At 51.4% G+C, this 21,114-nt stretch overlaps 2 protein-coding genes across 8 annotated transcripts in view; one reads left to right on the top strand and one right to left on the bottom strand.

Moving 5' to 3' along the window:
- Positions 1-12,174, top strand: part of Cul9 (cullin 9) — a 43,308-nt gene extending 31,134 nt beyond the window's left edge. For 5 of the 6 annotated variants that reach the window (XM_021186405.1, XM_029471325.1, XM_029471324.1 and 2 more), the window contains 15 exons: positions 1,125-1,270; positions 1,388-1,517; positions 1,668-1,867; positions 2,613-2,863; positions 4,061-4,406; positions 8,634-8,774; positions 8,889-9,053; positions 9,132-9,295; positions 9,593-9,686; positions 10,105-10,179; positions 10,297-10,407; positions 10,546-10,663; positions 10,915-11,048; positions 11,714-11,787; positions 11,864-12,174. In XM_021186405.1, the coding sequence (XP_021042064.1) occupies positions 1,125-1,270; positions 1,388-1,517; positions 1,668-1,867; positions 2,613-2,863; positions 4,061-4,406; positions 8,634-8,774; positions 8,889-9,053; positions 9,132-9,295; positions 9,593-9,686; positions 10,105-10,179; positions 10,297-10,407; positions 10,546-10,663; positions 10,915-11,048; positions 11,714-11,787; positions 11,864-12,074 (2,360 nt within the window). In that variant the 3' untranslated portion in view covers positions 12,075-12,174. Of the gene's footprint in view, positions 1-1,124; positions 1,271-1,387; positions 1,518-1,667; positions 1,868-2,612; positions 2,864-4,060; positions 4,407-8,633; positions 8,775-8,888; positions 9,054-9,131; positions 9,296-9,592; positions 9,687-10,104; positions 10,180-10,296; positions 10,408-10,545; positions 10,664-10,914; positions 11,049-11,713; positions 11,788-11,863 lie in introns of those variants that run through there. The other variant, XM_029471327.1, reaches the window with a different exon arrangement.
- A 1,046-nt stretch (positions 12,175-13,220) lies between these two features.
- Dnph1 (2'-deoxynucleoside 5'-phosphate N-hydrolase 1) lies at positions 13,221-16,237 on the bottom strand. 2 transcript variants are annotated; one of them, XM_021149566.2, is made up of 5 exons: positions 16,045-16,236; positions 14,556-14,624; positions 14,300-14,410; positions 14,081-14,171; positions 13,221-13,926 (listed from the first exon to the last, which is right to left on the bottom strand). In XM_021149566.2, exons 1-5 carry the CDS (start codon positions 16,205-16,207, stop codon positions 13,848-13,850), a joined length of 513 nt encoding a protein of 170 aa, XP_021005225.1. In that variant the 5' UTR covers positions 16,208-16,236; the 3' UTR covers positions 13,221-13,847. The 2 variants fall into 2 exon arrangements, with proteins under 2 accessions (XP_021005225.1, XP_021005224.1); XM_021149565.1 differs by lacking the exon at positions 13,221-13,926 and having other exon boundaries at positions 13,979-14,171; positions 16,045-16,237.
- Between the last annotated feature and the right edge of the window lie 4,877 nt (positions 16,238-21,114).

Below are 21,114 nucleotides of genomic sequence, written 5' to 3'. Positions count from 1 at the left end.
CCAGAATATCAGCCCATGGCCCAGTGCCACATTCTCCTACCCCATATCTAAAAGCGACGGGGTTTCCAAAGATCACTGCATCGCCCCTATCAGATGCTGTAGGAGTTACAGGCCTTCCCTCCCAGCATCATCTGCTATACACTTTTTGTATTTCCCTGGTTGTCCTGATTTTCTGTCTTCTTCTTGCTTGCTTTGCTTAATAGGGATCCAAAACAAGGCCCACAGCAGGGTGCATCTGGTAGTTAGCGCTAGTGACTCCATCAGGCTGGGTCCCCATGTCCCTCTCTCAACAGTTATTTGGGGAGGAAATGGGGCTGCAGGCTTCCTTGGATTCTGGTTTGAGAGACCAGTGGATCACCAAGCTCTTCAGCACAATCCGTTTTTGTTTGGTGTTGGGGGTTTTGGTTCCTTGTAGCTTAGGCTGAGCTTAAATTCACTATGTTACCGAGACTGACCTTCAACTCTGATCTCATTGAGTTAGGGTTGCAGGCATTGGAACCACACTTGATGAATGTGGTGTAGGGACAGGACCCAGGGTCCTGTGTATACTAGGGTTGGCACTCTACCAACTGAGCGCCATCCAAGTGCCATCCGAAGCTCTTCATGCCTCCCACTTCATTAGCACATATGAAATAGTGAGACTAATGTGTCACTGTGTCTTCATGTGTTAGTGGGATGCTTTCTCTATAGAGCAGCTGCTAAGCTCTCTTGAAGTAATTTTCACAGGAACGACTAAATTTGCCCTTTCCCCTCTAGATATGTTTTTGTTTTGGATATCTTTTGGTTTTTTTTTTTTTTTTTACTATGTAGCCCTGGCTAGCCTGGGTTGCTCTGTGTAGACCAGGCTGGCTTTGAACTCACAGAGAGACTCATGACTGCCTCCTAAGTGCTGGGACTAAAGGCTTTTACTACCACACCTGACAGCTATTTCTGTTTGTTTGTTTGTTTTTAAAGTTCTGAATTGATTCTTTAGAACACTCCAAAGATAGTCGGTGAGGTTTTTAAAATATATACCAGTATCATTGCAACTCACAAACATGAAAATACTGTTTATATTTTTCTTACCTGCCACCCTTTACTCCCCTCCTCCTTGACTGTACCCCATCTCCTTGACACTTCCCTAGGTCAGAACTGCCCAGTCTTGGACATAGGACCACACCGGCGACTTCAGTGGACATGGCTGGGCCGGGCTGAGCTGCAGTTTGGGGACCAGACCCTGCACGTGTCCACTGTACAGATGTGGCTGCTGCTGAATTTCAACCAATCAGAGGTGCCTCTTTTGTGTCGCCCCCGGGCACCCCCTCCCCCTCAGGCTCCTCTTCTGCCTGCCTCTCTGCTCCCTCCTTTCTTTGCTTCAGGTCTGATGAGCCCTGTTTCTCCTTACCAGGAGGTGTCAGTAGAGACCTTGTTGAGGAACTCTGACCTCACCCCAGAGCTCCTGCACCAGGCCCTTCTGCCCCTCACCTCTGACAATGGTCCTTTAACACTGGAGGAGACTCAGGACTGTCCACAGGCGGGTAAGTAAGCAGGGTCGCTGCTGAACCTCTGTGGTGTGCTGGGAGGCCCAGAGGGTGGGGGAGACTATACCACAAAATGCGAGCATAGTAGAGTCCTCATTCACGTGTCCCCTCCCTGTCCTTGGGTACCTAATCGGGACTGGATTCCAGGGGTGCTGCGGCTTCGTGAGCCTAGGTCCCAGACCCATGAAGAGGTCCTGTGGCTGATACCTCCCCAGACGTATCTCAGTGTAGAAAAGGATGAGGGCCGGACCTTGGAACAGAAGAGGAACCTCTTGAGCTGCCTTCTTGTCCGGATCCTCAAAGCCCACGGGGAGAAAGGCCTGCACATCGATCAGCTGGTCTGTCTGGTAGGTAGAAAGAAAGGAGCATGCCCTAGGGAGAGGAAGGGAGTCATGCTTCGGTCATCTCAGGAAGAGTTAGGCTCTTCCAGTACGAAATATTCTCTAGGTCACTTTCCATCTGTTTTTTTCTTGTTATGTGTATATGGTGTGTGTGTGTGTGTGTGTGTTTGTGTGTATCTGTGTGTCTGTGTGTGTGTTTGTGTCTGTGTGTGTGTGTGTGTGTACAAGTGCAGGTCAGAGGACAAACTTGGGTGCCTGTCCTCTCCTTCCCAACCTTTCTTGACGTGAGGTCTTTTGTTTGTGCCGTGGGTGAGAGCTTGCTGGCTCATGAACTTGTGGAAATTCTCCTGTCTCCGCCTCCCTTCTCTCTGTCAGCGCACCTACTCTTGCCTAACTTTGTACAGAATCTAGGGATTCGAACTCAGGTCCCACCTGTGAACAATCACTTTATCTAGCCATCTCTGCAGTCCTGTGCCCCCACTCCCAGTCTGGGCTGTATATTGGTGATATGAGTGCTTACCATGTATATGAGTAATTTTTTAATCCTCAACAATAATACAGATAAAATTAATATATTAATAATATTAATAAATCCTAGCTTTTACCACTGAGTAGATGAGAAAAACAAGGTATGAGGAGGTAACATACCTGGTCTCACGGCTGGTAGGTGTGGCTGAGGCAGGTGTGGGGCTGTGCAGCCTGGCTCCCTTGCCTAAGCCCCCTGCTTCTTTCTTTCTTTCTTTCCCTCCAGGTGCTGGAGGCCTGGCAGAAGGGTCCAGATCCACCTGGGCGCCTAGGTAACGCTGCGGCAGTGGGTGTGGCCTGCTCCAGCACTGATGTTCTCTCTTGCATCCTGCATCTCCTGGGCCAGGGCTATGTGGAACGGCGTGATGACAGGCCCCAGGTCCTGATGTATGCTACCCCAGAGCCCATGGGGCCCTGCCGGGGTCAGGCAGATGTCCCCTTTTGTGGCAACAAGAACACTGAGACCTCCAAGCCTAGGTAGCCACCCTTTTCAGTGGATTAGAGGGATTGTAGGGCCAAAGCTCTGCAAAACTCATTTGTTTTTTTTTAAATATTTATTTAGTTATTTAATATATATGAATGCTATGTCTTGACACATACCATCAGATCCCATTACAGATAGTTTTGAGCCACCATGTGGTTGCTGGGATTTGAACTCAGGACCTCTAGAAGAGCAGTGCTTTTAACCACTGAGCTAGCTCTCCCACCCCAAACTCATATATAATAAAATGTTATATAAAAACATTTCCTGTTAGTCCCAGCACTAGAGAGTCAGAAGCAGGCTGATCTCTGTGAGTCTGAGGTCAGCCAGGGATACATAAAGAGACCCTATCTCAAAAGACCCAAAATAACCGAACAAAATCCCACTTCCTGTCTGTTCTGCCAGTTTCCATGTTTTCTATTATTTCTCCTCCTTGCTAGTCTTTACCCTCTCCTACTTCACGCCTTGCCAATCAAGGCGAGACCCTTGCTCTGTAGGCAGGGAGACCCAGAGACACAAGTATCGATCTTTCTGAGCAACTTTGGTCTCAGCTGTAAATCCATATGGAGCGATCGCTGTATACTTGCCTTGGGGATAGGCCATGCTCCAGGAATGCTTCTACTGGTGAATCTGCCGGAGGCTGTTCTAAGTGGCCAGAACCCCTGAAGCTTCCGAGCTCAGGTGCCTCTCCTGAGACGGTTACAGCATTTGTGTTCCTCCTCGTTGCCTGCATGATGTGTAGGCCGAGTTCTCTGACTTTTCTCACGCCTCCGTGTGCATGCACATCATTTGTGTGTATGTGGTGGCTGAGTACAGAGCCGACTCTGTTCCTCCCGTGCTGCTGGCCCACAGGTTACACTTTGCATAGGACGGCTTTAGAACTGCATTGATCATTTTGAACACTGGACTGTCCCCTTCATTTAAAATCACATAGCACTGTGACCTACCCCACTGGCTTCCAGTGCCCCCACTCAGTGTTCCAGCCAGCCTCAGCCCCACATTTACTCCCAAGTCTCATCTGTGAAGGGCTCTGTTCACACAGTTGGTGTGGTTCAGGTAGTTATGCACAGGCTACTGAGGCAAGCTGGAGCCAAGGGTTATACACAGGGAGCTGGGGGTGGGGGGCTGTTGGGAGCTTGTTGATGGGTAAGCAGGGCAGAGATGCTAAACACTGTCTCTTCTCTCTCCCTAAGCCCAGAAGCTGTGGTGGCCCTGGCATCTCTACAGCTGCCTGCAGGCCGTACCATGAGTCCCCAGGAGGTAGAAGGATTGATGGAGCAGACGGTGCGGCAGGTGCAGGAGACGCTGAACTTGGAGCCAGATGTAGCTCAGCACCTTCTGGCTCATTCCCACTGGGGCACAGAGCAGCTGCTGCAGAGCTACAGCGATGACCCAGAACCACTGCTCCTTGCGGCAGGGCTGCGAGTACCCCAGGCCCAGGTGGTCCCCACTCGCCCTGACCAATGCCCGGTGTGCGTCACCCCCTTAGGGCCCCATGACGACTCGCCCTCCCTCTGCTGCCTGCACTGCTGCTGTAAGGTGAGCAGGCAGCCTCTCCTTCCCCAGCCTTTCCACCTGGCTACGCACCTTGCAAACACTACTTCCTAACCTGGGTGAGTAGGGTTCTCGCATCCTCCCTCCTGAGGGGAGAGCCGAGCACCTCAGCCACTGCGCTGAACCCCAAACCCAGGTATGTCACTCCATATCCCTTCAACTAAGCTAGTTTGCCCTCTGTAACTGGGGCCACCTGCCACACTCCTCACAGAGACAGACAGACAGACAGACTAGGAGGAAATGCCATTAGTGTTACCCATAATTCATGGTTTCCTTATCTTAAATTCACTCATCTCAGGACAGCAAATCTTTTGTCATGAATTATCATTCAATACACAAACAAATAGAAATATATAGGCCAGGAACGGGGAGTAAGGAGAGGAGAGGGCAGAGGTGCCGGGACCCAGAGTGCAAATTCCTTGCCTCCCAGATCTGCAGGCCCCAGGCCAAGCTAGCACAGCGCCTGAGCAGCAGGAAGCTAACATAGTACATAGCATGAGGAACACTGCCTGTTGCCACAAACTCTTCCACCCGTGTCTCCCAGGGGTGGGTGACGTGTGGCTCTGTGCCCCCGCCCCCATCTCTGCTCCTAGATACTTCTGATTTAGTTGCTTGGACTCCCTTCTAACCACAGTTTTAGTTTTTTCTTTTATATATTCATTTAATTATAACAGGCAGGGGCTTAGTGTGTGTAGTGGGTAGACCCTGTGTGTGTGTGTGTGTGTGTGGTGTGTGTGTGTGGGGGGGGATCTGAAAGCTGCTAACAATGGCAGCTCACACTTGAGGGGCACGAGGGCCAGCATCATGCTGTCTGTTTTCACTTCCTGGTTCCTCTCCAATGGTTTGAAGAGTAACGTGCTTTACTGTCCCCCTTTTAAAAAGGGCTGTGAGCCGGGCGTGGTGGCGCACGCCTTTAATCCCAGCACTCGGGAGGCAGAGGCAGGTGGATTTCTGAGTTCGAGGCCAGCCTGGTCTACAAAGTGAGCTCCAGAACAGCCAGGGCTACACAGAGAAACCCTGTCTCGAAAAACAAAAAAAAAAAAAGGGGGTTGTTTACTTACTTAAACCTTATGCATACAAGCACTTTGCTTGAAGAGGGTATCAGATTTTTCTGGAACTGGAGTTACAGATGGTCTCAAGCCACCATGTGGGAGCTGGGAACTGAACCTGGGTCCTCTGGAAGAATAACAGTTGCTCTTAACCACTGAGCCATCTCTCCAGCCTTACTAGCTCCAGTGTACAGACGACAGATGGAGACACTCGGCGGTGATACCATTTATCTGAGTCAAGATTTGAATTTTGGCAGCCTTACCCCAAACTTAACCTCTCTCCAAACTTTGATGATAAATTCTGGAAGAAGATACACTTGGTCGATGTCGTAGGAAGTGACTGCACAGGGATTAGGGCTTCCCCTTTACATTGGGGCGATCAAGGAAGGACTGCCAAGGGGTGGCACCCCGTGAGGGAGTACTGTAGCAGTGGACTGTGGTGACTGAGGCTGTCTGTTAAGGGAGGAAGCCTCAGAGAAGGCTGAGGAGGCTGAGGTGGATAATGATGTGTGGGAAACCATTGTGGGCTTCAAGCAAGGTGATACGGTCTGATTTACACTAGTGAAAACTTAGATTGGGAGTTGGGAGATATCTCAGTAGATAAAAGTGCTTACCATGCAGACATGAGCACCGGAGTTCAGATGTCAGAACCCACATAAAAGCCAGTGTAGGTAAAGCGAGGGTAGGCATGGTGGCTGCCCGTTATTAGGACTCCAGTGCCAGAGACAGGATCCCTGGGGCAGACCAGTCAGGATCCGTGAGCTCCAGGTTCAGTGAGAGCCACCAAAGAGGACAGCAGCTGTCAGCTTTGGGCTTCTCATGAACGGATGTGGAAGCCCCCAGAAGCTTTGGCTGGTATGTGGAGAGACCCATCTGGAGGGTATTGTGTGAGGTTGAAGGTGCGGTTTGGACAAGTCTGTGGTAACCAGAAAAGTACCGGATGGATAGAACCTGTGAGACTTGGTGTGTTAGATATCCAGGCTCCAGAGAAGAGAACCAAGGAAAGCCCCTCTGCTTCTGATCTGGGTAGCCCAGGGGATGGAACCTGACACCTTTACTTTGTTTCAGAGGAACTTTGGGGCAAGGTATAGGGATGAAGGGTGGGGCTTTGCGAGGAAGCGCAATCGGTCACAGCCATGTGAAGTTTGAGCTGCTCGCTAGATATTTTATGGCAAAGTCAGCTAGCCTGTGCATTTGGAATTAAGTGGAGGTCCTGGCTGACAACACTTCAGGAAAAGAGTGGAGCTGAGCTTAGGGGGCCCTCGTGTAGAGACACAGAGACAGGGGGCTTGCAAAATGTAACTGATTTTAAAAGGTCCTAGCTGGAGGCAGAGGCAGGCAGATCTCTTGAGTTCAAGGCCAGCCTGGTCTCCAGACAGAGTTCCAGGATAGCCAGGACTATACTGAGAAACCCTGTCTCAAACAAACAAACATAAGACAAAATAACAAACAAAGGTTCCAGGCTGTGAATAAGGCAGAAATGGCGGAGCCACAGGGCTGGAGCAGTGGAATGCCGCCAGCATGAGCCTATTGGCAGGCAGCATGGGCAAAGGGCAGATACTGGCTAGCACTGATGCCCTAGGGCTGGGCAGTGGCTATGGCAGAAGCCAAGAGGCCAGGGGCAGCCAAACTCAGATTCCAGGATTCTGTCATTCAAAGCTGTAGGGCATCCAAAGCTACTGCATGCCTGTGAGCTTGGGGTCTACATTTGGCAGACTCACCCCTTGCTTCACCTAAAATAATGCAAAAACTGTTTTTAGTCTGCTTCGTATCTTGTCTTGATTTGTTTCAAGATGTAAAGGGTTTGGTCTGGTGACAGATGGGCAGGTTCTTCACGTGGGTACTGTCAACTGGTGTCCCTGTGCTTTGATTGATCATTTTGGAGCTTGATCATAGTCTGAGGACCAAGGGTGCTTAGTGGAACAGTTTAAGAAACTCATGGAGTTTGTTTTGAGAGCTGAAGGAGAAAGGGCCATTTATCAGGAGGCTGGAGAAGACATAATGACCTGCTTTAGGGTGGGGTGGTAGGAACAACAGGAGAGTTTGGGACATTCTGGTGCTGGGGACAAGGGTGGGGTGGAGATGGCTGTGCGGTGGATGAGGACAGAGGGACACCACAGATTAATCTCTTAGGGGAAGAGACTGAGTCTGTTAGAAGGAGAGCCCTTGGAGGTAGAGCTTCAGGCTGGGAAAGCTGGAGCCAGGAGGACTAGTGGAGATCAGCAGTGCTGGCACCAGCAAGGCACCAGCATCTAGGAGCCCAGAGTCCAGGGGGAAAGGCGATGTTTCCCCCAAGTTGCCTTCTCTCTCGCCTTTAAGAAAAAAATATCTTTAATTTGTGTGTCTGAGTGTTTTACCTGCATTGCATACATGCCTGGTCCTGCAGAGGCCAGAAGAGGACCAGATCCCCGGAAGTGGAATTACAGCTGTGAGCTACCATGTGGGTGCTGGGAATTGATCCTGGGTTCCTTAGAGGGGCAGCAGGTGCTCTTAGCCACTCTCAGGTCCACGCTCACCTCACTGGTGCTGATCACACACCACTGTGACAAATGCCTGAGAGGAATAGCTTAAGGGGGGGAAAGAACTGTTTGGCTCACAGTTTAGGAGTGTTTAGTTTGCAGCTAGTTATTGCCATTGTTTCTAAGCGATAGAAACATCAGGGTGGAAGGCCAGAGGGCAGCTGTTTACCTCTGAGGTCAAGGTAGCCTCAGAGGCCCATTCCCAGTGATCTATGTCAGCCATCTGCGAGTAGTGGAGTAAGCCATTAGTCAAGGCAGAACCCAGATGATCCAATCACCTCACAAAAGCCCCACCACTAAACACTGCTTCCATTGGGGACCACAGCTGTAATCCACCAGCCTTTCATTGGACCCTTATCTAAGCCAATACACACTGCTGCTTCCATAGCTTAGATCCTTTCAGTTGACTGTTAACTTCCTCAGTAGTGATTGTAGTTGGGGCAGTGCCTGAGCCCTGTGCATTCTCAAAGACAACTACAATCTGGCCTTGTCCCAGAAAACCAAGATGTCTGGAAGGCAGGGTCAGCAGTGAGGTAGGTTCAGGAGCCCTCCATCTCTGGCTTTCCTGGAAGCTGTGGAAGGGTGGATGTCCAGATGTGGCCAGGCTGTCTGTCTCTGATCAGCCCCTCCTTTCGTCCTGTCAGTCTTGCTGGAATGAGTACCTGACAACTCGGATAGAACAAAACTTTGTACTGAACTGTACCTGCCCCATCGCTGACTGTCCTGCCCAGCCCACTGGAGCCTTCATCCGTAACATTGTCTCCTCCCCGGAGGTCATCTCCAAGGTATACCCCCGCCCCCACGGACCCAGAGGGCAGGCTGGGTTTCTGGTGATGAGAGCCTTTGGAGCCTCCTGTTTTCCCGTCATCCATAGCAGCTGCACTTGCCTCTGCCCACAGTATGAGAAGGCCCTTCTGCGAGGCTATGTGGAAAGCTGTTCCAACCTGACGTGGTGCACCAACCCTCAGGGCTGTGACCGCATCCTGTGCCGCCAGGGCCTGGGCAGTGGGACCACCTGCTCTAAGTGCGGCTGGGCCTCTTGCTTCAGCTGCAGTTTTCCCGAGGTGGGTGCCCCACACTGGCCCTGCAGGGACTGCACTCCTCCCCAGCCCCCACAGATGACCTCACACTTCCCCACCTAGGCACACTACCCTGCCAGCTGTGGCCACATGTCGCAGTGGGTGGATGATGGTGGCTACTATGACGGCATGAGCGTGGAGGCCCAGAGCAAGCACTTGGCCAAGCTCATCTCCAAACGCTGCCCCAGCTGTCAGGCGCCAATCGAGAAGAACGAGGGGTGTCTGCAGTAAGGAGGGGTCCAGGGGGCTCTGGGAGCACGGTGTGGGGGAGGCCGGGCAGCAAGGAAGAAGCGAGCACAAGCTCACTGTGAAAGCTGAACAAGTCCACTGCCCTCACTCTCACTCGGCGTCCCCGAGCGTCCCCCACTCACCCACCCAGGTTTTAAGTCGGCTGTGTTGGGAAGCGCAGAGGAAGAGTGCATTTAGCAGGACTCGGGGAAATGGAGACTGGGGCAGCTGGAAAAGCCCCCAGGTACCTTGGCCACCCTTTTCCATGCCCTCTGAGCAGCTCAAATCCTCCATAGCATGACCTGTGCAAGATGTAACCATGGGTTCTGCTGGCGCTGCCTCAAGTCCTGGAAGCCAAGCCACAAGGACTACTACAACTGCTCTGCCATGGTAAGAGGCTGGGCACAGCAGAGGCCTGGCCAGTCAACACAGAAGGATGGAGGTGTGTCCCCACAACAGTGCTGCAGTAGTCAGGACAAAGGTTCAGCGGGGATAGACAGGAGCTTGTGAGGCCTGGCGTTCTGGGAACTCTGCCTCCATCCAGGTGACCAAAGAAAGCCTAGAATGAGCAAGACAGGGCAAGCAGGCACCGGAGCAGGGCAAGGGGTGTGGAGTGGGCCCACCCAACACTGTAGCTGGAGACAAACCCTTGCATCCCCATGTAAAGGAAGGCCAATAATAACACTCCTCCAGGAGGATCACATGAAAGTTCTGGGTGGAGTAGAGAGAGGCATTATGGATAGCAGCCCTTCTAAGAAGCCCAGCCTATCAGAATGTACACAGCCATCCCTCCTCTTGTCTTCACCAGGTAAGCAAAGCAGCTCGCCAGGAGAAGCGGTTTCAGGACTATAACGAGAGGTGTACCTTCCATCATCAGGCCCGGGTGAGCCATGGCCGGTGGGTGGCTCATCAGAGGGCCACAGGACTGCACTGGGAGGCCCAGGGGAAGCTGCCTGGAGCACAGGCCTCACGGGCCATGACAGCACTTGCCTCTTAACAGGAGTTCGCTGTCAACCTGCGGAACCAGGCCTCTGCCATCCAAGAGGTGCCACCGCCCAAATCCTTCACCTTCCTGCAAGATGCCTGCCGGGCCCTCGAGCAGGCTCGAAAGGTTGTAGCAGTGGGGGAGACAGGAAGGGGAGGAGTTGCTGAGGGGACTGAGTGGGGCTTGGATGGAGGACCCCAGAAGCAGGGAAGGGAGGTGGAGGTACCACAACTCAGGCTGGATGTACTGCCGGGGCTCCTCTAGGTGCTGGCCTATGCCTGTGTCTACAGCTTCTACAGCCAGGACACAGAGTACATGGATGTGGTAGAGCAGCAGACGGAGAACCTAGAGCTGCATACGAATGCCCTGCAGATTCTGCTTGGTGAGCCCCACGCCCTTCGGACAGGTTGTCCAGGGCCCTTGCCTTCACTCCGTTCCTCTTCTCCCCCTTCATTCTGCCAAACCTTCCCTCTCTCTCGGGTCTAAAGCCAGTGACATAAGGGCCTAGGTCACAGATATGCTTCTGATGGGTGAGCGCCATGCTCTGCCTGGCACTCGGTGGATACTCTGTAGATGTTTGTGGGTGGCGGGGAGGAGTGGGTGGGAGAGCAAGTCCTGCCCTTGCTCCTGCAGAGGAGACCCTGCTGCGCTGCCGGGACCTGGCCTCCTCCCTGCGCTTCCTGCGGGCAGACTGCCTCAGCACGGGCACAGAGCTGCTCCGGAGAATCCAGGAGAGGCTGCTGGCCATCCTACAGCACTCCACCCAGGTACTGCTGACCGGCTGCCTGCCTGCAGGAGTCCAGAGGGAAATGCAGCGAGGGGCCCAAGGGGTGTCAGTAGGCCCACGGTAGGAATACCTTTATCTCCCCACTCAAGAGCCAGAGGCAGGGAGATCTCGGAGTTTGAGGCCAGCCTGGTCTACAGAGTGAGTTCCAGGATGGCCAGGGCTACACAGAGAAACCCTGTCTCAAAAAATGAGGGAATGTGATGGTGTCAGGAGGCCTGAGCCAGTCTATGACACTTAACCTCCTGGGGTTTCTTACAAAGGAGTGGGTTTCCCCAAATCAGGGGCATGGGGTCAGGTGCTCATTGGTGGCAGCCAGTCCTTTCTCAGCCCAAACTCCCAACATGTGGGGATCGGGGCTGTGCGGAATCTTGGGGGTTAGAGATCCACAAGGCTCCCGGCAGCTCTAGAGCACAGGTGTGGAGCCCAAACTATGAACATTGTTCTCGGGTCCCCTGCTGACTGTTCCATAATTGGGTAGGACACCTGCTGTGCAGTGCAGGCTGGGTGCAGGCCATTCAAGGCTTCCCAATGGAGTGCTCCTGAGAGTCTGGCTCTCAGGAATTATTAAGGGAAAGGATGCCAGTCAGGCCCGAGGCCCGGTAGCCTCTGCCCCTCTGCTCCTCTGAATTTCTGTCTCTTCATCAGGACTTCCGGGTTGGGCTGCAGAGTCCCTCGGTAGAGACCCGGGAGGTGAAAGGGTCCAACGTGCCCAGTGATCAGTGAGTAGGCTGGGCCGAGCCTGGGGAGGGGGCAGGGATGCAGGCTTCTCTGGCTGAGTGTGGTGGCTCTCCCTAGGCCCCAGGGCTCCTCAGGGCTGGAAGTGGAAGATGAAGAGGAGGAAGAAGAGGAGGAAGAGGAGGAGGAAGAGGATGTGCCTGAGTGGCAGCACGAGTTTGATGAGGAACTAGACAATGATAGCTTCTCCTACGACGAGGAGTCTGAGAATCTGGACCGAGAGACCTTCTTCTTTGGTGATGAGGATGAAGATGATGAGTCCTATGACTGAGGGGGGAGGGGCAGGGCCGCAGGGTGTCATGGGAGAGGGGATTCCCAGTGTCTGAAGCACCTTCTGTTTACTGAATAAACCTCTTTTTTCACGTACTTCCCAGGAGGAGCACCCCTCACCCTCTGACTCCCCCCCCCCCCGTATTTCCTCATAACACTCTCATTTTTCAAAGACTGCACGTGCATGTGTGTATGTGCACATGCCATGGTGTGTTGTGTGTATGGATGGATGTCAGAGAACAGCATCCAGGAGTCAGTTCTCATCCCCATGTGGGTGCACGAGATAGAACCCGGGTCTTCAGGCTGAGCCAGCTCCCCAGCCCTCCTCCATCTTTACTGTGTTCTTTAGACATCCAGACTTCTCTGTCCTTGGAGAAAGCCAAGGGAGACTCACTTAACTTAACTTAAGTCAGAACCAGAAGCACAGGTCTAGGTTCAGAGGTGAAAAGAATGCAACCTACCCAATACCTGGCCTCCTCCCATCCTCAAGTGTTCCCCTGTTCCCCGGGGGCCCGAAGGGCGTGACAAGGTGCCTTTCTCCTGGGGACCTTCCTTAGTAGGGCCCTTCTCTTTTCTACAATGAAACGGGATGGAAAAGCCAGGGCTGGTTCTAGCACTGCCAGTATAAACGAGTTTTTTTGTCTTTATTTTTGAGATGGGGGGGGGTGTCTCTCTACATAGGTCTGACTGTCCTGGAACTCACTATATGTAGACCACAGTGACCCTGAACTCAGAAATCCCCCTGCCTATGTGTGGTGGTTTGAATATGCTTGGCCCAGGGAATCGCACTATTAGGAGGCCTTGTTGGAGTAGGTGTGTCACCGTGGGGTGGGCTTTGAGACCCTCCTCCTAGCTGCCTGAAAACAGTCTGCTCCTGGCTTCCTTTCCATGAAGATGCAGAACTCTCAGCAACAAAGTCTTCCATATTCCTACTAGGATAGCCCATCTAACTTTGCTTTCCAAAGTCCCAACATCTACATCCTTCGAAACAGAAGCATGGACAGATCTATCACAGTGATGCCCCAATCCCCGGTACCAACCTCTGTCTTAGGGTTTTACTGCTGGGAACAGACACCATGACCAAGGCAACTCTTCTAAGGATAACATTTAATTAGGGCTGGCTTACAGGTTCAGAGGTTCAGGCCATTATCATCAAGGAAGGAGCAAGGCAGCATCCAGGCAGGCATGGTGCAAGAGGAGCTGAGAGTTCTACATCTTCAAAAGGAAACCAGCAGACTGTTTTCAGGCAGCTAGGTGGAGGGTCTCAAAGCCCACCCCCACAGTGACACACTTCCAACGGAGTCACACCTAAGCGTGCCACTCCCCAGGTCAAGCAGCTAGGTGGAGGGTCTCAAAGCCCACCCCCACAGTGACACACTTCCAACGGGGTCACACCTAAGCGTGCCACTCCCCAGGTCAAGCAGCTAGGTGGAGGGTCTCAAAGCCCACCCCCACAGTGACACACTTCCAACGGGGTCACACCTAAGCGTGCCACTCCCCAGGTCAAGCAGCTAGGTGGAGGGTCTCAAAGCCCACCCCCACAGTGACACACTTCCAACGGGGTCACACCTAAGCCTGCCACTCCCCAGGTCAAGCATATTCAAACCACCACACTGTGCCTCCTGAGGCGCCACCATACCCAACTAAACGAACGTTTTCTTACTACTGAGGCAGAAGCAGGAACGAGTCCAGAGAAACATCAGGGGTCAGCATTGGATAAAGTTGGGCCAGGACCAAAGAGAAGGTTCAGCAGCTAAGAGCACTTGTTGTGGGTTCAGTTCCCAGCACCCACATGGAGGCCCACAGTCATCTCTACCACCAGTTCCAGAGAATGTGGTACCCTCTTCTGACCTCTGGGCACAAGGTATGAATGTGGTTACATACATACATGTAGTTAAACATGTGTAAAAAAATAAATCTTAAATTTTTTCTATTACAGTAGGTTTAAGACAGGCACTTGGGTTACTGGAGGAAGCCGTCCCCTGAGGAAGATAAGCCTCAAAGTACCGATGGAGCATGGTCTCCACCTCTTCCTCTGCGTAGTCCCACACCTGGAACCTCGAGCCATCAGCTGCTCCCCGGATCATGGCAGAAAGCACTGGGGAGGGAGAAAATGTGAAACTGACTTCCTTCCATGCTCCCGACTCTGCTCCCTGCCCCAGCCCACTGGGAAAGGAAGAAACGGTTATGGGATAAAAGGCCAGAAAGCCAGGAAGGAATACTCACCTCGGCCAGACTGTGGTCGGAACAGGCATAGAATTGGCTTACCAAGAGCTACTGCCCGGCCCAATTCGTAGCCAACACCCAGGGATGGCTGTGTCACTTCTGCCACAACCACTGCAGAGAGAGAAAAATAAGACTTATTACCTGGGATTTTTAAGAACGGGGTGACGATGTATCTGTGGTGGGGATAGTAGAGTCAGGGATAGCCCAGGAATCGACATCACCAAGGAGCCCTCATGCAGAAGGGAGGACTACTCACCATCAGCCTGTTGGAGCCAGGCCAGGTCCCGCTCATGGATGAGCTGGTCGCCTCCAGAAGCCTCTTCCCCTGTGGTTGAGGGCAAGCTGGTCAGAGATGGTCCCTACTCCAACTCAGTACCTAGTGACTTCTATGTCCTCGCTGCTTCTCATATCTACCCTGCTCAGAGAGGGATAGAGAGAGGGAACCCTTGCCCCAGCACCTTCAAAGGCCAGTTCAGGAGAGGAGTCTGTCAAAGGGATGAAGGATAAAACAGCCACAAGAAAAATGCAATCCTGTTCAAGGTGGCACGTGTGGGTGGGGCTGGGTGCGTGTGGGGAAAAGGTCTGACTCACCCTAAATCCAAGGGGCATGTCTGGGGTCAGAGAGCCAGGATCACAGTTTCCAGTTTGAATCAACTCTGCTGTTCAGGATGGTAAGGCTCTGCAGGTGGCAGAGCAGAACCACACTGTCTAAAACTTCTTTTGTGAGCCCGAGGATCATGGCGGACTAATCCCAGCTCCGGGAGCAGAGGCTGGGGATCTGTGAGTTCCAACACAGCCTGGTCTACACTGTAAGTACCATGATGGCCAGGGATGCATAAAGAGACCCTGTCTCAAAAAACAAACAAGTTGTGTGTAGCAGCAGGTGCCTGTAGGTCTAGCACTTGGGAGGTGAAGGCAGGGGGATGGCGAGTTCAAGGCCATCCTTGGCTACACAGCAAGTCTGACGTCACTATGCGTTCATGACAACCTGTTTCCAAAAATAAAGAAAAAAAAAAGCAATAAAAGTGACTAGGGGAGAAAACCCAGATTCAACGGTTTTCTCCAGGCTATCACACTCTGTAGTCTGTTTTGTCTCATTTCTTCGAGACAGACAGGGGCTAACTCTGTAGCCCAGGTTGGCCTGGAACTCATCCTACCCTCAGCCTCCAGAGTGCTGACATTGGCGCTGAAGGTTGAGAACTGTCAACCAAACACACCATGTGCCAGCCAAGCATAAGCAAAACGGGTTCTTTCCAATCCTCTGGCATTTTTTGCCTACGATTCTTTGTCTTTTAAAAGATTCTCCCAGAACTGCATTAGAGTCCACAGCTTAGGAGTTTGTTCTTGCATGGGGCAAGGGAGAACTACTTAAACGTTTTTGGAGCAGAAATACAAGAGTTCTAGGTACAACTTTCCTACTGGAAGAGTGCTTACTCAGACCAGCTGATCAAAGCCTTGCTAGCCCAGTGCTGGGTCTGGGCTGTCACTTGCTTCCAGTGTACTCGATAGGGACACTTGACCTGCGCATGGAACGTACACATATAACCCAGGACCTTCCTTAGCCAGCCGGTCCCCTAACCATTATGAGGTCCTAGTCTGCAGATCCTCCGGTCTAGCCTGCGGGTCACCTGAGCTGCGGGTTCCCTAAGTTACCAGTGGGTCTCCTATCCGGCAAGTCCCTAGTCAGCCGGTCCCCTTAGCCTACAGGTCCCCAGCTTGCGAGTCTCCAGCCCGCGTTGCCTCACCACGCGGCTCCAACTCAGCATCAGCCACGTGCTCAGTGAGCACCTTCCCATAGCGCCGCAGCCGGGATACGATCCTCGCATACAGAGCTTGGTCCTCCCGCCCGCCGCGGATGCTCCCGCAGAAGTACACAGAGCATGGAACCAGCTCCCCGGATGCCGCCATGGCCGCGCGCGGGCAACCGCTGCCGCCGCTACCACGTGATCTGGGAAAGCGACTCCCAGAGGAAAGGGGACCTTCTTCAAGCTCGCTCTCTTCCCGGATAGGCTCTTCCTGAGCCAACCGGCTCATTAGTTCTGACTCCTCCCCGTGACCTGCCCCTCCCCAGCTCCTAGCTATTCAAGTAGTTCTGTAAGGACCTCAGTGCTCTCAAACTCTGTACGGGATCCATAGGCAACTGTGATTGGCTCTCATTAATCTTTCCAATTTTTAAAAAAGATTGTTAACTTATTTTAAAAATATTTTATTATTCATACATGTATGTAGTGTTTTAATCAAATCTAACCCAGTCTCTCTCTCCCCTCCAATCCATCTTCTATTCCCTACACCAACTTCATTTTTATTTATTATTTAAAATAATTATTATTTTTGATCATTTTATTATTTTATGTGTATAGGTGTTGTGATGGTTTATATATCCTTGGGCTAGGGAGTGGCACCATTTGGAAGTTTGGCCTTGGAATAGGTGTGACCTGGTTGGAGTAGGTGTGTCACTGTGGGTGTGGGTATAAGATCCTCACCCTAGTTGCCTGGAAGTCAGTCTTCCAGTAGCAGCCTTTGGATGAAGCTGTAGAACTCTTAGCTCTGCCTGTGCCATGCCTGCCTGGATGCTGCCATGCTCCCACCTTTATGATAATGGACTAAACCTCTGAACCTGTAAGCCAGCCCCAATTAAATGTTGTTTTTTATAAGACTTGCCTTGGTCATGGTGTCTGTTCACAGCAGTAAAACCCTGACTAAGACAGGTGTTTTGCCTGAGTTTATGTCTCTACATCATGTGCATGCCTGATGCCCCAAGAAGCCAAAGGAGCACAATGAGCTAACCTGGAACTGGAATTACAGACACAGTGAGCCACCATGCAGGTGCTGACAGTCCAACCTGGTCCTCTGGAGAGTGGCCAGTGCTGTTAACCACTGAGCCATCTCTACATCTTCCCTCCCTATCCACTGAGCCCATGTGCACCGGTGTGGAACCATCTACTGGAGCAAGTACAGGCAGCCTCTCAGGGCCTGCATCCGTGAAGAAAAAAGGGTCGTGCCTGCACCAGCAGCTGTTAGTGTCAGCAGCGCTTTGGCTATTGGCATGGGACCCTTCTCCACACAGGGTAGGGTTTGGACCAGCCTGATCGTGCACGGGCAGTCACAGCTGCTATGAGTTATGTGTGTAACCCCACTGTCATGCCCAGGAACAATGTTTCGTGGCAGTCCCTCTGTCTTTCAACCCACTCTTCCATGGAGATGGCCCATTTACATTCAAACACTTTACAGTCTCCGAGAGACCCTATCAATCTGCAAAAAGAAGCTCTTCTGACGAGGGCTAAGGGATGCTCTAATTGATGGGTACAGAGATATGGAATCGGGCAAGATGGTTACACTTGCTAGAGCCTGACTCCCCATCATTTCCATGGCCACCACTCTGGCCCTCCCCCTCCCCAGCACTCCCTATCCCAGCTCTTCCTACCACAGTCTGGTAGCCACTCTGAGGAGATGGGGATCCCCTCAGTGGCCCCACCTTAGTTAGGATAAAACCAGGGGCGGGGGGAGGCCAGTGGCCCACAAGTTACAGAAGAGCTGTGAAATGCATTATTCTATTAAGGACATGGCCATTGCTGCTGCTACCAGCACTGCTCTTAGGATGGACGCCCAGGGTCTACAGAAGAACAAAATTCTCCACAGACACGCCTGGATGCATGCATGCATGCACAGAGGCCACCCCCCCTCTCCTCACTGCTGAACTATTTCCTATTGATAGGTTACAGCAAAGGGGATGCTTTCTGTTGTCATCCACTGGGCACTGCACTGAGCTCCACCCATTTGTTCTAACCCAAGGGTCACATAGATGGCCCCTGTTAAACTAAATGGGTTACAAAACCTACCAACAGGGAGGGGAGAGAGGGAGATGGAAGAGAGTAACCAGAAGGCAATACAGATGGGTATAAAATTGTCAAAGACCTGAACTAAGAGGAAATCTTTGTTAAGGTATGTGAAGTGAAATTCCGCAGAAAAAGCCATTCTTGTGTTAAAGTTTCTCCAAGGATGACTGAATAAGACTTCAGAGAGTCACCGGGCAGTGGTGGCGCACGCCTTTAATTCCAGCACTCGGGAGGCAGAGGCAGGAGGATTTCTGAGTTCGAGGCCAGGCTGGTCTACAAGTGAGTTCCAGGACAGCCAGGACTACACAGAGAAACACTGTCTCAAAAAAAGAAAAAAGAAAAAAAAAAAAAGACTTCAGAGAGTTGGAACATTGCAGGTCCACAGCCACATTACTTCGGGCTACCTTTAGTTTCCTTCCTAGCCTTACATCGCCCACTTCCATGTCTGGTCTAACATCCTCGAGTCTGCTTGATAAAATCCTTCCGAATGTGCTCACAACTGCGCAGAAGCATCGGGGCTTGAGGAGTACCAAGCAAGCACTCTACCTACTTTGCTAGAACCCCAGGCCAAGACCCTGTCCCAAGTTTTTGCTTTAACTATAATAATAACTTGTCTACAAAAAATTACTTCAAATAAATAATAATTATAGTACAAACACTCTCAGTGCTACTTACTGCTTGTGCCAAGAAACGTATCTTCAGATTTGGAGCGGAGTGGAGCATCGGAGCATCGTGTTTGGTGCTGGAGGCTCTGGGGTACATCCTCCCCGCACCGCTCCCGCCAACCCCTTAAACAAAAGGGTGTTCCAGCTCCCCACAGTTTGTATCCTCATCCAACTCCCAACCCCTCACACCCTCCAATCCCTCCAAAAATAAGTACTGCCTTTATTTCCATACTCAACAGAACTAAAGGTTTTAGCGCATCATGCTACACTTCAAGCATTACTCACTCAGGTTGTGTCTTTCTTTAAAGGTTATCTTTGAAAAAACATTGTTAGTTTATTTTTACAATTTTACGTGTATGGGTGTTCAGCCTGGATCTGGGTCTGTGCAGCATGTGGTTGCACAGGAAGGCCAGAAGAGGATGCTGGGTCCTATGGAACTGGAGTTAGAGACAGTTGTGAGATACCATGCAGGCGCTGGGAACAAACCCAGGTCTTCTGCAACAGCAGCCAGTGCTCCTAACTGCTGAGCCATCTCTAGCTCCATCATCATCATCATCATCATCATCTCCTCTCCCCAACACCTCCCCACCCCCATCTCCCTGTTTGATTTTAAGATTTATTTTCTTGTCAGGCATGATGGCCACACACCTTTAATCTCAGCATTCAGGAGACACAGGCAGACATATCTCTATGAGTTTCAGGCCAGCCATTGCTACAGAGTGAGACCCTGCCATGTTTTTGTTTTAGGATTTCTTTCTATTTTATGTGTATGAGAATTTTGCTGGAATGCTCGTATATGTATCACATACATGAGGTGCCCAAAGAGACCGGAAACCGGTAGTGGGTCCCCTGGAACTGGAATTACAGGCTGTTGTAAACAGCGTGACGTGAGCACTGATAGTTGAGCCAGAGTCCCCGAGGTTCGGCAATGCTCTTTATTGCTGAGTCACCTCTCCAGTCCCTCCTAGTTCGACTGTGCGAGCATGAGAGTGTGTGCATGTGCACATGCGTGGGTGTGCATGTATGTATGTATGTACATATATATGTATGTATGCATGTATGTAGATTAGAGGACAACTGTGGCTTTACGTTTTTTCCTTCTCCCACGTAAGTCCTGGGGTTCCAATTCAGGTTGTTGGGCTTGCCCTGCTGGGCCATCTCACTGAACCTCATATTATGTCTTTTTTTTTTTTTTTTTTTTTGTTTTTCGAGACAGGGTTTCTCTGTGTAGCCCTGGCTGTCCTGGAACTCACTCTGTAGACCAGGCTGGCCTCGAACTCAGAAATCCGCCTGCCTCTGCCTCCCGAGTGCTGGGATTAAAGGTGTGCGCCACCACGCCCGGTTTAAGTCCCATTTAATATACAAGTTGGGACACATTTTTAGCGTGCTTATTTTGTGTAAGATACTCAGTAGGCTCTGGAGGAACTACTAAAGGGAACAGTGAGGAATATGGAGTGGGAAAACCAGGTCTAACCCTGTTCAGTGATGTATCAGAGCACTGATGCTCCATAGAGGCAGGGGTAAAGCTCCTGGGAAATTCCTTCCAGTTTATCTTCACAATGTTTGCCATCTGACACTCAGACCAGACAGACCTCATACAGGAAGTAGCTGGATATAAAAACCAGATTGAATATGTTCGAATGACAGGCGTCTGGAAGTGTAGGGCCAAGTGTGGGGGAAAGACGGAGTAAGCATAGCAGACTTGACATAGACCCCAGCTTATCACCTGCAGGGTCCCAGACCACAGTGTCCTGGAGCAGGGAGAAGACAAACCGAGTCGTCCATGAGGCTGGATCACAGTATCTGACATCCAATAAGTTGGCACTAGATTTGGGAGAGAGATGGTGTAGCATTTGAGAGCACCGGATGCTCTCGCACAGGGCACAAATTTGGTTCCCAGCAGCCGTGTCATAGCTGCAGTTCCAGAGAATCCAACACCTTCTTTCAGCCTCTGCCAGCATGAGGCATATGCATGGTACACAAACATACATGCAGACAAAATACCTATACACATAATAAATAAATAAATAAACTTACAACAAAATTGGATCTTACTAGAAGAAAAATATGAGCCGGTGTGGAGGTACATACCTACAGCACTTGCAAGGTGGGGGGCAGGAGGATTAGGAGTTCAAGGCCAGCCTCAGCTACATAGAAAATTTGAGGCCAGCCTGGGCTACAGGAGACCCTGTCTCAAACAATAACAATAACAAAGCAATGACTAAAAACCAACAGCAAAACCAGATGTCTTAGTCACAGGGCTTGTATTCCTGCACAAAACATCATGACCAAGAAGCAAGTTGGGGAGGAAAGG

Source organism: Mus caroli, chromosome 17 (assembly GCF_900094665.2).
Source record: "Mus caroli chromosome 17, CAROLI_EIJ_v1.1, whole genome shotgun sequence".
Taxonomy (NCBI): Eukaryota; Metazoa; Chordata; class Mammalia; order Rodentia; family Muridae; genus Mus; species Mus caroli.
Note: the sequence above shows the minus strand (reverse complement) of the source record. Positions and strands in the feature narration are given on the sequence as shown.